Source organism: Eimeria maxima, genomic scaffold (assembly GCF_000499605.1).
Source record: "Eimeria maxima Weybridge genomic scaffold, Emw_scaff121, whole genome shotgun sequence".
NCBI lineage: Eukaryota > Apicomplexa > Conoidasida > Eucoccidiorida > Eimeriidae > Eimeria > Eimeria maxima.
The window spans coordinates 15,372-30,000 of NW_013563430.1; the positions used below are offsets into that span (position 1 = coordinate 15,372).

Consider the following 14,629-nt stretch of genomic DNA (forward strand, 5'->3'; position numbering starts at 1 on the left):
CTCTCTCCTCTTATTAATAACTCTCTCCTTTTATTACTAGCAACTGTCTCCTTTTATTACTAGCAACTGTCTCCTTTTATTACTAGCAACTGTCTCCTATTATTACTAGCAACTGTCTCCTTTTATTACTAGCAACTGTCTCCTTTTATTATTTAACTGTCTCCTCTTATTAATAACAACTGTCTCCTTTTATTACTAGCGACTGTCTCCTTTTATTACTAGCAACTGTCTCCTTTTATTATTTAACTGTTTCCTCTTATTATTTAACTCTCTCCTTTTATTACTAATAACTGTCTCCTTTTATTACTAGCAACTGTCTCCTTTTATTACTATCAACTGTCTCCTTTTATTAGTAACAACTGTCTCCTTTTATTAACTATCTCCTCTTACTATAACTATTTCCCTCTACTTATTGTCCCCTTATTTAACTGTCTCCTTGTATAGCTGTCTACTATTATAGCTGTATAACTGTCTCCTTCTGTGTCTGCACACGTGGTGCTGCTCCTCTTCTGCCGCTGCTGCTGCTGCTGCTGTTAGGCAGCAGCAGCAGCAACTGTCTCCTTCACTAACAGGAGACAGGGGAGACAACCGTATATATATATATATTATAAATAATAAATATATAATAATAAATAAAAATAAATTAGTGAATATAAATAAGGTGTATATACACCTAAAAACAAAACATTATTAAACAAATTCATCTTCTTAATCAATGTTAACAACCTCCATTGCAACAACAGCTAGCTAGCTACCTAGCTAGCTACCTAGCTAGCTAGCTAACCAGCTAGCTAGCTAGTTAGCTAGTTAGTTAATAAGCTAGCCAGTTAGCTAGCTATTTACCTAGCTAGCTAGCTAGCTAGCTAGTTTAGCTAGATAGGAAATCCTTATCCGCAGCCGTTAACAACTAACCTACTAGCCAGCAGTGTCTCCTCTGCATCTAAGGGTAGCTGCAGAGGCTAGCTGGCTAGCTGCACAACGGCTAGCTAGCTAGCTAGTTAGCTAGCTAGCGTACGGGGGCCGTGGCCCTGTTCCCTCGTGCCTTAAGGGCGCTTAAAATATAATAGAGGAATGCGCGAGGCGCAGAGGGAGAGCAACAAGAAAGGACTAACTAAGCAGCTAGCTGCAGCAGCAGCTAGCTGCAGCAGCTAGCCAACTATCTAGCTAGCTAGCTAGTAGCTAGCTAGTAGCTAGCTAGCTAGCTAGCAGCAACGGTCGTGAAGGAGTCTAACCTCTGGTGTACTAACGAGCTTAGGGAGGACCATCACTTCCCTCCCTGCTGTTAGGGACTCACCATCATAAAGAGACACCCAAGGACTCTCAAGGAGAGTTGTGCTGCTGCTGCTGCTGCTGCTGCTGCTGTTGTTGCTGTTATTGCTGCTGCTGCTGTTGCTGTAGCTGTAACTGGTACTGTATATCGTGCTGTTGCTCGTACTGTTGAACCCTGTGTGTCCCTCTTGCCCTACAAGACTCTGCCCCACTGCAGCAGCAGCACCAGCAGCATCTGCTGCATTTGCTGCCGCTGCTGCTGCTGCTGCTGGGGTATGGGGCCAGCTCCTGCTGCATGCAACAGGACCTGATGGCCTATATAAGGAGACTCTTCTATGCAGCAATTGTACAAAAGGAAGGGATAAGGAACCAGCACGAAGAGGGATAGCAGAAAAGGAGACAATTGTCTCCTTTCCTCCTTCTAATACCTGCGCCTTACATTTAGATCCAGCCTGCAGCAGCAGCAACAGCAGCAGCAGCAGCAGCAACAGCAGCAGCAAGAGATATACAAATGTACAGAGACAATTCACTACTATACCTATTTAATAAAACTAACAAATACAACAAAAAGGAAAGGAGGAGACAGAATAAAAGGAGACAGGAGACAGGAGACAGTGGATAAGGAGACAGTAGAAAAGGAGACAGGAGACAAGAGGGGTCAGGAGACAGGAGACAGGAGACAGGAGACACTGTTAGTCTTTCTTTCCTTACCATTAGCCAATCATGACATTCTCCTACACGAGGAGACTTAGTAGGGCTTTGTGTCTCCCCTGATGTCCTCTGTCTCCTCTTATCAGGGGCCCCTGGGGGCCCCCCAGGGGCCCCCCGGGGGCCCCCGTTGTGCTGCTCTTGACGATCGAACTCTAAGCAGACTTTATGGCATATTTCTATTGCCTCCTAAGGACACAAGAAGTACAAGGAGACACCTTAATCTATTTCTCCTGCTGCTGCTGCTGCTGTTGTTGCTGCTGCTGCTGTTGCTGCTGCTGCTGCAGCAGCTGCAACAGCAGCTGGTGGTGATGATCCGCACTATACTAATGGGTGTGTTTGTGCTGATCTTGCTGCTGCAGCAGTTGCTGCAACTGCTGCACAAACAGCAGCCACAGCACCCCAATCAAGCAGCAGCACCTGCAGCACCCCAAGCAGCAGCAGCAGCAGCAGCGTACCTGTGTAGTATTAGTAATATGTAGCTGCACAAGGAGAGAGGAGCCAACACGGCCTACGCGGGGACACTCAACTTCTATTAAGAGAGGAGACGCTCTAGCTGGTAGCTGCAGCGGGATAATATAAGACAGCAGATTGCTGCTGCTGCTGCTGTTGTTGTTGTTGTTGCTGCTGCTGCAAAGCTGCTGCTGCTGCTGCTGCTGCAGCATATACGGATCCAGAGGAGGGTCTGAGAGATATCCAGTGTCTATCTCATAACGAACAACTAAATCATAAAATACCATGCAGGAACTACTGCTGCTGCTGCTGCTGCTGTTGCTGCTGTTGCTGTTGCTGCTGTCGCTGCTGTTACGACTGTCGTCCCCGCTGCTGCTGCTGCTGCTAGCAGGGATTGTAGGCAAAGGATACTTAGCCTGCAGCAGCAGTGTCTGTACAGATCCAGCAGGTAGCCGTGACCCTAAGGAGACTGTCCCTGAAAAGGAGACACCACAACAGAAGGGGACACTTGATGCAGCAGCAGCAGCAGCAGCACCAACAGCAGCAGCAGAGACAGCAGCAGCAGCAAATATCCATGCAGACCTTCGCAGCAGGGTAGCACACACACAGCACCCACAAAGCTAGAAGCAGCAAGTTGGGCCTATACCCATGGTGTAGGAGCAGCAGCAAAAGCAACAGCAGCAGCAGCAACAAAAGCAGCAGCAACAGCAGCAGCTCACCTGCTGTCTGTGAGCAAGTCTCCATAGAGAAGGGGTTTGGTGGGGCAATGAGAGACAGAACGGGACCATCCTGCTGCTGCTGCTGCTGCTGCTCTTTGCTGCTGCTGCTGCTGCTGCTGCTGTCTGCTGCAGTTGCAACAACCGCATCATAACCCTGCTGTCCCTGCTGTTCCTCCTCTTCCTGCTGCAGCATCTGCTGCAGTTGCTGCTGCTGGTGCTGCTGCAGTTGAGGTCTGGGTACAATGGATGCAGATCTAAGTAGCAGCTTATCTGCTGCTGCTGCTGCTCTTAGCAGCACCTGTACTATTTGGAGACAATCGGAGACACGATAGGAGGAGACATCATGAGTAAGTGCAGCAGCAACCTCCACACTATGCAGACGAACCTCCATTAGCTCCCCTTCCCCGCTGCTGCTGCTGCTGCTGTTGCTGCTGCTGCTGGTTGGGAGACCGCTTGAGGGTTCATCAGGGATTACTGTTGCTACGTAAACCCCGAGGTCACGAGGAGCATTAGGAGGTGCAGGAGCAACAGGTACAGCAGCAGCTGCTGCTGCAGGAGCAGCAGCAGGAGGTGCAGCAGGAACAGCAGCAGGTGCAGATGCAGCAGCAGCAGGCTGCTTCTTCCTGCATGTAAATGCAAGTGCTGTTGCTACTGTTATTAGTCCCCTGCCCCCAACTGTCCCCATGGGGCCCCTGCTGTTCCTGCTGCGGCTGAGGGACTCGGAGACACTTATGCTGCTGCAGCGGCAACGGGGGCCCCCTAGGGGGCCCCCAGACACAAGAGAGTCGGTGCTGTGGGCCTTCATATCCTCACACTCCCCACAGCTGCCAGCAAAACGCCACTGACGTCGAGAGAGACTCTGCAGCAGCAGCAGCAGCAGCAACAGCAGCAGCAACACACACACATATACACAATACACATAATGCATACACAATATACAGACCACGTATGCATGCATGCATGCATGCATGCATGCATGCACTTCCTGCACCTGCTGAACATCTTGCTGCTGTTGTTCCTACTGCTACTGTTGTCAATGCTGCTGCTGTTGCTGTTGCTGCTGTTGCTGCTGCTGCTGCTTACCCGTGAGAGGTCTGTTGCAGGACCCCCTGCTGACAGCAGCGACTCACTGCTAGGATAGCAGCAGTCATCTGTCCGCTGCTGCAGCAGAGTGGGGCCCCCAAGGGGCCCCTCGCCAGGGGCGCAGCAAGCGGAGACAGGTAGCAGCAGCTGTAGAGATGATTTAAATGGAGGAAGGGACAACCATCCTATCTCCTCATCGTCCTCACTGCTGCTGCTGCTGCTGCTGCTGCTGCTGCTGTTGCTGCTAGGGGGACGGGGGACAGCTACAACGACTTCTGTCCCTTCTGAGTCGTAGATGATTTGCTGTTGCATTTGCTGCAGCTCTAGTTTGCTGCTGCTCCTTCTCTCTAAAGCCGGCGCTGCTGCTGCTGCTGCAGTTGTTGCAGTTGCTGCAGTTGCTGCTGCTGCAGGATCCCGTTTCCAAGGAGACAGCTGCATGACCTTGGGGACACCATCAATAGCAATACACTGCGCCTTATCCCAGTCAATCTGCAGCTGCAGCTGCTGCGGTGATGCAGCACCTAGTGAGCAGCAGCAGCCGCAGCAGCAGTTGCTGCTGCCGCTGTTTATGCCGCTGCTGCTTAATTGTCTCCTCCCGCTGCAGCTGCTGCAGTGGGTATGCATCTCCGGTGGTGTATGGGGACAGCAGCAGCTTGGGGTGTCTCCTGAGGTCTCTCTACTTTGCTGCTGCTGCGCTGCAGCAGCAAGTGCAGCAGCACCTGCAGCAGCAGAGACACTATCGCTACCACTATCGCTTTCGCCATCGCTGCTGGCCTCGTTGCTGCTCCCACTGCCACTGCTGCTGCTGCTGCTGCTGCTGAGCTGCTGCATGCTATCAAAAGCAACATGTCCCCCTCCTCTTGTCCTGCTGTGCCTAAGGTGTCTCCTTCTATGTCTGCTGTCTCCTTGTGTCTCTAAGGAGACACCTCCTTGTTGATAAGAGGATGAGGAGACACTATCAAGCGTCTCCTGATCTCCTCCTCCTACGCTGCTGCTGCTGCTGCAGCTGCTGCAGCTACTTGGGGGCCCCACACTTAATGCCTGCAGCACGCGTAGCCTAGGGGCCGTCCCCTTAAAGAAATCATAAGGGACATTAATAGTAATAAGGAGACAGGACTTAACTCCTTCTAATAAAATATTTGTGCTGCTGTTGCTGCTGCTGTACTGCAACACATCTGCAAGTGTTTGCTCCCACTCCTGCTGCTGTTGCTGCTGTTGCTGCTGTTGCTGTTGTTGTTGGATGTAACGTAGACGGTGCAGCAGCAACTGCTGCTGCTGGGGCAGCAAAGGATCTACCTGTATAGCAACACATGTACTCGGGTGTCTATATTCAATAATAAGGGGATGCAGCAGCCGCTCAACAACAGCAGCAGGATGCAGCAAAGTTGCTGCAGCAGGAGAGCAACAAGGAACAGCAAATGCTGCAGGATCTCCTGATAGACGAGCAGCAAATGCAGCAGCAGATAATTCATCCCCTCCATCCTCTCTTATATAAAAAGGATTAGGAGTAGATACTAAAGCACCCCCTCCTTCCCCTCCTCCTTCTGCTGTTGCTGTTGCTGTTGCTGCTGCTGCTGCTGCTGCTGCTCCTGTTGCTGCTGTAACCAAGGACCCATCAACAGTTCCGCAGCTATTGTCCCTCTTACCATGACTGTTGTTGGTATTTCCATCCCCACCACCACCACCACCATAATAACAATAGTAATCAGGACGACCACCTTCATAACCATAATCAGCAACAGGAGTAGCAACAGGAGGAGTAACAGGAGGAGTAGCAACAGGAGGAGTAGCAACAGGAGGAGTAACAGGAGGAGTAGGAAAAAGAGTAGTATTATTATTATAAATATTATTAATAATTGCATACTCCATAGCTAATGGTAGAAGTGTAAGAAAAAATGGATTTGGAAATTCATCAAAAAATTGTCGAAATTGAAAAATTTTTTGGAATTGAAATTTTAATTCTTCAAAAAAATAAATTCCACTTTTTATATTATTTCCACAATTCCATATTATTTCTAATTTATTTAGACCTGGATATATATATAATTGTTGCTCCTGCTGCTCCTGCTCCTGCTGCTGCTGCTGCTGCTGCTGTTGCTGCTGTTGCTGCTGTTGCTGTTGCTGGTGTTGTTCATGATGGGAGTGGGTCGAGGTGGGGTGGGTAGGCTCGTTGGGGGCAGCATATGGGATTATTGATGAGGCGGATGTTACCATCAACCAACTGGACTCTTCGCATAATGTACTTCCTCCTGATCCTCCATTTATTGCTGATGATGCTGATGCTGATGCTGATGCTGATGCTGATGCTGCTGCTGCTGCTGCTGCTGCTGTAGGTGGTAGTAAGCCGGTTCCTCCTCTTGCTGCTGGTGTTGGTACTCTACATACCTTAATATATACAGCATCAATAGGTAGAGGTAGCTGCAGCACCGAGTGTATATACACCACAATATCTACTGTCTCCCCTAAAGGGACAGATAAAGAAGGCATGCATCCTCTTGCATGCATTAAGGAGACAGCTGATGATCTTATACGACGGGAGGGACTAGAGGGAGGAAGATATAATAAACCTTCATCCTCTGATACCACTACTTGCTGCTGCTGATCATGATGCTGCTCATGCTGCTGCTGCTGCTGCTGTTGCAGTTGCTGCTGCTGCTGCTGCTGTTTCTGCTGGTGCTGCAGTAGCTGCTGCTGAAGTGAGGATGACCGAGATGCGCCACGCGACTTGGGGTCCTCCATTGCCCTCTGGTCATTTGCTGCTGCATCTGCTGCTGCATCTGCTGCTGCATCTGCTGCTGCATCTGCTGCTGCATCATGTACAGGAGACGAGGTGCCATCTGTTGAAGGAGGCTCTTTCTTATCAAGAGGAGTCAACCCGCCATTAGGGCCTGCTGTCTCTATCTGGTTTGCTGCGGCACCCTGCTGCTGCTGCTGCTGCTGAACATCTGGTGCTGCTGTTGCTGCTGCTGCTGCAGCAGCAGCAGCAGCAGGTGGTTGTGGGGTATCTGGTCGTTGTTCATCAGAGTCTCTTTCTGTAAGATCTCCTTCAGATGTCTGCTTTGAGTCTCCTTCAATACCCAACCCCTCAGCAGCAGCAGCAGCAGCAGCTGCTGCTGCTGCTGTTGCTGCTGCTGGATAAGCAGCATTTGTTGCAGCGGTTGGGGGATTATTTCCTGTTGCAGCATGGTTTGCTTCTGCTGCAGCAGCCGCAGCAGCAGCTGCTGCTGTATTTGCTGCATTTGCTGCTGCTGTTGCTGCTGCTGCTGCTGTTGCTGCTGCTGCTGCAGTAGGTGGTGGAGGCGGAGGTTTAAGTCTTTGTCCTAATACACCAGCAATAGTTTTAGGTTTTAATCTAAGTAATGTTGTCTCATAAACATTTAGGGCTGCATGCATATTTGTTGCTGCTGCTGCATTTGCATGCAATTTATATAACGGCAGCAGCTCAGCTAGCTGCCGCAGCACGGCGTGCTGCAGTAGATCCTGTGTTAGGGAGCTAAGAGGGGGACAAGGAAGAGACAATAAACTTTCTCTTTCTCCCCAATACATAGTAGATATACCATCATGTGTCTCTCCTGCTGCTGCAGCAGCAGCAGCAGCAGCAGCAAGACCACCTGCAGCAGCAACAGACGAGGAGGGGGGATAGCCAAAATTCAACTGTTCTCCTATCCACCCTCTAGTACCCACTACACCACCTCCTCTTAGCGAGGGGGCCCCATGGGGGCCCCCTCCTTGGGGGCCCCCTGCAGTATAAACAGAAGGAATAGAGAGACGAGATGCTGCTGTCCATGTGCTGTCTGCTCGCTGCAGCTGCTGCAGATGCTGCATGCAGCAAGAAGGAGACACTGCATCACGAGGGGAGACACCTAGCTGCATGCGCGAAGAAGGAGGAGTACGTAGGAGAGACAAAGGAGGGGGTTGGCGCCAACCCTACAAAAAGCAGCAGCAGAAGCAGCAACAGCAACAGCAGCAGCACATAGATGTATATAAATCTTAACTAGGCAGCAGACAGGTATTAATAAATAAGGGAGACAACATAACCCTAACCTAAACCCTAAACCCTAAACCCTAATAAGCTTACATGAGAGAGGTAAGCAACAGGAAGAGCAATTCTTCTTTGCTGTTTTGCTGCTGCTGCTGCATGCGGTGCAGCAGCAACCCATGCAAACAGATTAGGTGCAGCGCTGAGCTGTATAGACGCCTTATTTAATAAATCAGCAGGTGCCTCACCAACCTCATGCTGCTGCTGCTGCTGCTGTTGCTGCTGCTGGGGGTCGCTGCGCAGACGCTGTGCTCCTGATGCAGCAGCAGCAGCAGCTGCTGCTGCTGCTGCAGCTTCTTGCTGGTGGCTGTTCTTCATTGCTTCTGCTAATGAGAGGAAACGACGGAAGCATTCCTCTGGTCCTTCTTTCTCTATATTCTTAATAGAGTCAAGCTGCTGCTGCTGCTGCTGCTGCTGCTGTTGCTGCTGCTGTTGCTGCTGGTTTTGGTGTTGTTGCTGCTGCTTCTGCTGCTGCGGTGCAGCAGCAGCAGCAGAATTGCTAAGGACATATAATGTTGCTAGTGTCCCTGCCTTGTCTCCTTGCAGAGCCTCTGCTTGTGCTAATAACTTCTGGCAGCAAACCCATAGCTGTACAGAGACACAGCAGCAGCAGCAGCAGCAGCAACAGCAGCAGGAGTAAGAGAGACATGATTAACACATGGTAGTTTGCTGTTGCTACAGCAACAGCAGCAGCAGCAACAACACTTAGAGGGAAGGAACAAAAAGGAAAAAGAAGAAAAGGAGACAAATAAGGAGACACTAGAAAGAGACAATTGGTCCATTGAAGGGTTTAGGGTTTAGGGTTTAGGGTTTAGGGTTTATTCTTACATCTGTCCATGGTTCCTTAAGGAAAAGAGGAAGCATACGGTGTATAGCCAGCTGGCATGCTCTTGTGTCTCCTTGCTGCAGATGTGCAGCAGCAATTTGCTGCTGCAGCAGCGCAGCATGACGAAAGTATCCACAGTTAACATATTGCTGCCCCCCTAGCAGCAGCAGCCGCAGCAAAAGGGTTTGCTGCTTGCTGCTGCAGCAGAGAGCAGCACGTAAATCTGCTGCTGTATAAACCTCTAAACTGTCTCTTAATTCCTCTACTGCTTCTGCAGGAAAATATAATAATCCTGTGTCTCCTGCTGCTGCTGCTGCAGCTGCTGCTGCTGCTGCTGCTCGTGCTGCTGATGATGATCCTGCTCCTGCTGCCGTTGCTGTGTCCCCTGTAGTCGCTCCTGTCCCCGCAACCTCCCCTCCTCCCCCTTGCTGCTGCTGTTGCTGCTGCTGCTGTTGCTGCTGCTGCTGTTGCTGCGCATCTGTGTCCTGCTGCACTGTATATCCATTAATATTAACAGAAGAAGAAGGAGAAGAAGAAGAAGAGGAAGAAGAAGAAGAGGAGGAAGAAGGAGACAGTTGGTTATTATTAATAAATAAAGAAGAGGAGACACCCCATTGCTGCGGTGTCCTAAGAGCAGCAAGACGCTGCAGCAGCTGCGCAGCAAATGTATAGAGAGCAGCAGCACTTTTTGCTTGTCCTGCTGCTGTGTCTCCATCACTACTACTGCTGCTGCTGCTGCTGCTGCTGTCTATATGACGGTCTCTTCCCCTGCTGCAGCTCCTACGAGGGGGAGTGTTGCTGCCTTCTTCTCTTGCTGCATCTCTTCCTGTACGGAAAAGTGTGCGGTGTCTCTGCTGCTGCTGCTGCTGCTGCTGCATTTGCTGCTGTTGCTGCTGCATTTGCTGCTGATGCGAATATTGATGATGAGGATTTGTTTCTTGGTGCTGTTGATGTTGCTGTTGCTGCTGTTGCTGCTGTTGCTCCTCCTTAGGTCTGCTGCTGCTGCGTGTCCTCCCTAACTGTCTCCTTGATGGTAAGAAAGTTAGATGTGTAGGCGCAAATCTTGTCCATGTCTTAGCAACAGCAGAGGTAGGGCGACGCAGCAAAGGGAAAGAGGAGACAAATACATTCTTAACTACATTACTGTCTCCTGTCTCTCCTTCTCCTCCTCCTCCTCCTCCTCCTCCTCCTCCTCCTCCTGCTCCTGCTGTTGGTGCTGTTGATGATGATGATGATGATGATGATGATGATGATGATCGTGCTGCTCCTGCTGCTCCTGCTGCTGCTGCTGCTGCTGCTGAGGAAGAAGCAGATTCGTCAGACTCCTTGGCAGCTAAAGACTCGCTGCTGTTCATACACTGCAGCAGCAACAGCAGCAACAGCAGCAGCAGGATAATGCAAACCAGCAACATAAACATGCAACAGCAGCGGCAACAACAACAACAACAACACCAGCAGCAGCAGCAGCAGCAGCAGCAACAGCAGCAGCAGCAGCAGCAGCAGGACTAACTTTTGCTGTTATAAAGTTGGCGAGATTAAGGGAACCTAAGACAGCCCAACATAAGACCTTAATATAAATTTCTTGTGTCTCCTCTGCTGCTGCTGCTGTTGCAGCAGCAGCAGGATAATTAGCTGCTGCTGCTGCTGCATTAGCTGCTGCTGCTGCTGCTTCCTTAGCAGCAGATTTATAAAGAATTAATCCTTTATTACCTAATTCCTCTATCTTATTTAATTTAATTAATAATATTGCTTCCTTATTATATATATATTCCCGTGTCTTTAGTACACCACAAGAAGACATCTTGCTGCTGCTGCTGCTGCTGCTGCTGCTGCTGCTGCTGCTACTGCTACTGCTGATGCTGCATGCACGCCAATTACATGCAAGAAGAGGTAATCCATCTGTACCTCCTACAGATAATTCTTTTGCTGCTGCTGCTGCTGCTGCTGTTGCTGCTGCAGCAGCAGCTGCTGCAGCAGATGCTGCTGATTCTGTTGACGGGGTTGGCGGGGATCCTTGGGTTGTTGATGTTGTACCACCAGATGCTGCTGTTGCTGCTGCTGCTGCTGCTGCTGCTGCTGTTGCTGCTCCTGCTGGTGCAGGAGCAGCAACAGCAGCAGCAACAGGAGCAGCAGCAGCAGCAGGAGGGGAGAAGGAAGGAAGAGACAATTTAGGGGTATTTAATGAATAAAGGACATCTAATGCCTCTGCATAACGACCGCATTTACCAAGGAGACAGGAGAGGGCATCTTTTGCTGCTAATATACCCCAATTCTGCTGCTGCTGCTGCTGCTGCTGCTGCTGCTGCTGCTGGAGACGCTGCAGCACGTCCTCTGCTAATAATATACGATACTCAACTGCACTCGTTAAGGCCTCCCTTAGACGAAGAAAAAAGGCCTAAAAAGGAGACAAAAAAAAAGGAGACACATTAATAATTAATTAATTAATTAATTAATTAATTAATTAATTAATTAATTAATTAATTAATTAATTAAAGGGAGACAAAACAAAAGAAAAAAGGAGACAATAAAAAGAAAAGAAAGAGACAAAAAAATACACCAAGAAAAAAAATGATTCAAAACCCTAAACCCTAAACCCTAAACCCTAAACCCTAAACCCTAATTTTTGTGTTGTATACCTTCCATAGCTGCTGCGCTAATGTTTGTTGGCTGGGATCGATCGATCCCACGGGGAGACGAAGGATCCTATCCTTATAGCCTAGATCATTTTTTATTTTATCTATAAATTTTTTTTGCTGCTTATTTGCTGCCTCGTTGCTGCTGCTGAGGGGAGCAACAGCAGCAACAAGAAACTCTTCGTGCTGCTCTTGCTGCTTCTCTATCCATTGGCGCAGCAAGCGTCTTTGCTGCTGCCTATACACCTCAATACCTTCGTGCTGCAGCAGCAGCACATGTACAAATGGTCTCTCTCCTGCTGTCCATAGTATATTTGGTGATGCTGCTGCTGCTGCTGCTGCAGCAGCAGCAGCAGCAGCAGCAGATCCTCCTACTCCTACTCCTCCTATAGATCCTCCTGCTGCACCTCCTGCTGCTGCTGAGGAGGAGGAGGAGGAGGGAGCAGCAAGTGCTGCTGCTGCTGCACCTACATTTACACCTAGGGAGGCAAGAGCTCCTGCTGCTGCTTTTTGTGCTGCAGATAGAGCAGCAGGAGCACCTGTTGCTGCTGGTGTTGCTGCTGCTGCTGCTCCTCCTGCACCTCCTGCTGCTCCTCCTGCTGCTGCAGCAGAAGTATATGCTGAGAGACTCTCTCGCTCAAACGACAAATATACAGGAGCACCGCTGCTGCTGCTGCTGCTGCTGCTGCTGCTGCTGCTGCTGCTGCTGCTAAACCCTCGCAGCACTAACGGCTCAAGAGGCAGCCGCTGCTCAACCTCAGGAAGCAGCAAAGGCCATACGCCGCTCTCATCTGCAACACATAAACCCTAAACCCTAGCTAAACCCTAAACCCTAGCTAAACCCTAAACCCTAGCTAAACCCTAAACCCTAATTATGGCATAAAGGCAGTCCTAAACCCTCAACCCCTAATAAAATAAACAACAGCAACATCTGCTGCCCCTCTAATAATGATAAGGAAAAAAGAACAAAAAAAAAAGGGTTTAGGGTTTAGGGTTTAGGGTTTACCGTAATAGGCAATAGGGAAGGTGTCTCTCTGCGCCATTTTCTTAGCAGCAGAAGGAGACACACAATCTATAAGGAAGAAAGGACATTGATGCTGCTGCTGCGGCTCTTGCTGCAGCAGCAGCTGCTGCTGCTGTTGTTGCTGCTGTTGCTGCAGCTGCTGCTGCAGTTGCTGCTGCTGCTGCTGCTGCTGCTGCTGCTGCGGTGGTTTTAAGGCCCCTACAAGGGGCTACGCCTATCTGTAGGCATGCGGGCGAGGAGATTCCTTAGAGAGCAGCAGCAGCAGCAGCAGTAGCAGCAGCAGGTAGTTTGTTGCTGCTGTCGTCGAGCTGAGACCGCTGCCGCAGCTGCAGCAACAGCAGCAGCAGCAGCAACAGCAGCAGCAGCAGCGACTGGTGTCCTATTCTTGCTGCAGTGTTAGGATAAGAAGAGTTGCTGTCTCCTTAGTCAATAAGAGGCTGTAACAGCTGCTGCTGCTGCTGCGGCAGCAGTGGCAGCAGCAGCGACAACTGCAGCAGCAGCAGCAGCAGAGGCAGCAGCAGCACGAGTAGACTGCAGCAGTAGACAGGGAAGGAAGCAGCAGACATAGAAGACTTACAGCAGCAGCAAAAATAAATAATAATTATTTGTGTCTTTGTCTTGGGTGTACGGAGTGTATATACAACTCTATCTTATAAAGCAGCAGAACAGCTGCTGCTGCTGCTGCTGCTGCTGCTGTTGTTGTTGTTGCTGCTGCTGCTGCTGCATGTACACTGCAGCAGAAGGAACAATATAAATAAGAAAAAGACTAAATAAAAACAATTAAAGAAAAACGTCATAAAGCCCCATTAAGCTTGCACACCGTGCATGCAACAGCAGCAGCAGCAGCAGCAGCAACAGCGAGCAGCAGCAGCAGCAGCAGCAGCTATGGCGACCAGTAGCATATATATAATGTATAGCAGCAGCAGCAAGTATAACAGCAGCCGCCGCAGCAGCAGCAGCAGCAGCAACAGCAGCAGCAGCAGCAACAGATAAAAAAGTTGATGTGTTGGTCTTTTATTGTTTTTGTTTCTTTTATTGTCCTTAATAAATAAATAAATAATATAAATTAATTATAATTTAATGACTAAATACCTTGAATACTGCAGCAGCAGCAGCAGCAACAGCAACAGCAGCAACAGCAGCAGCAGCAGCAACAGCAGCAGCAGCAGCAGCATATCATATGCGTGCTGCTGCTGCTAGAGAGGCCCTAGTACATCTTTGTTTTTTCTTGTTTATTACCTATTTATTATTATTATTTTAATTAATAATAAATAAATATAAATATAAATATAAATAAATATAATTAAATTAATTAAATTAATTAATTAATTAATTAAATTCTTCCTTCCTTCTTTTTTTTTTGAGGTGCCTATACACCCCAATTAAGAAGAATTTTATTCTTCTCTTTTTTTTTTTCTTTTTGCCTTTTTACCTCCTTTTTATCTTTTATAATATTATTTAAGCTGTACGTACACCCCACACTTGCTGCTGCTGCTGCTGCTGCTGTTTTTTTGCTGCTCCTGCTGCTGCTGTTGGTGCTGCTGCTGCAGGTCCCTTATATATGTAGTAGCATAGGGCCCCTTAGTCTCCTATTGCTATCCTTCTGTGTGTAACTTGCTGCTGCTGCTGCTGTTGCTGCTGCTGCTGTTCTTTGTGCTGCTCTTGCTGCAGGTCAACAGCAGCAGCAGCAGCTGCTGCTAATACATTTGCTGCGTTAATATAAATAACAAGAATAACTATATCTAATGGATTTAGAGGCTAATTATACTTCTGCTGCTGCTGCTGCTGCTGCTGCTGAGGCCTCCCTCACTACTGCAGCACCAACACTGCAAGATAAAGGGGATTATTCATCATCACGTATAATAGGGGCCCCCC

At 49.0% G+C, this 14,629-nt stretch overlaps 1 protein-coding gene across 1 annotated transcript; it reads right to left on the reverse strand.

The window, feature by feature from the left end:
* Nucleotides 1–1,801: 1,801 nt before the first annotated feature.
* On the reverse strand, nucleotides 1,802–12,773 carry EMWEY_00015310 (hypothetical protein, conserved; the record flags this gene model as incomplete). The annotated part of the gene is made up of 11 exons (XM_013477377.1): nucleotides 1,802–1,807; nucleotides 1,981–2,166; nucleotides 2,436–2,905; nucleotides 3,150–3,973; nucleotides 4,141–7,552; nucleotides 7,913–7,972; nucleotides 8,460–8,859; nucleotides 9,100–10,455; nucleotides 10,608–11,492; nucleotides 11,734–12,521; nucleotides 12,737–12,773. 11 exons carry the CDS (start codon nucleotides 12,771–12,773, stop codon nucleotides 1,802–1,804), a joined length of 8,424 nt encoding a protein of 2,807 aa, XP_013332831.1.
* Nucleotides 12,774–14,629: the final 1,856 nt, after the last annotated feature.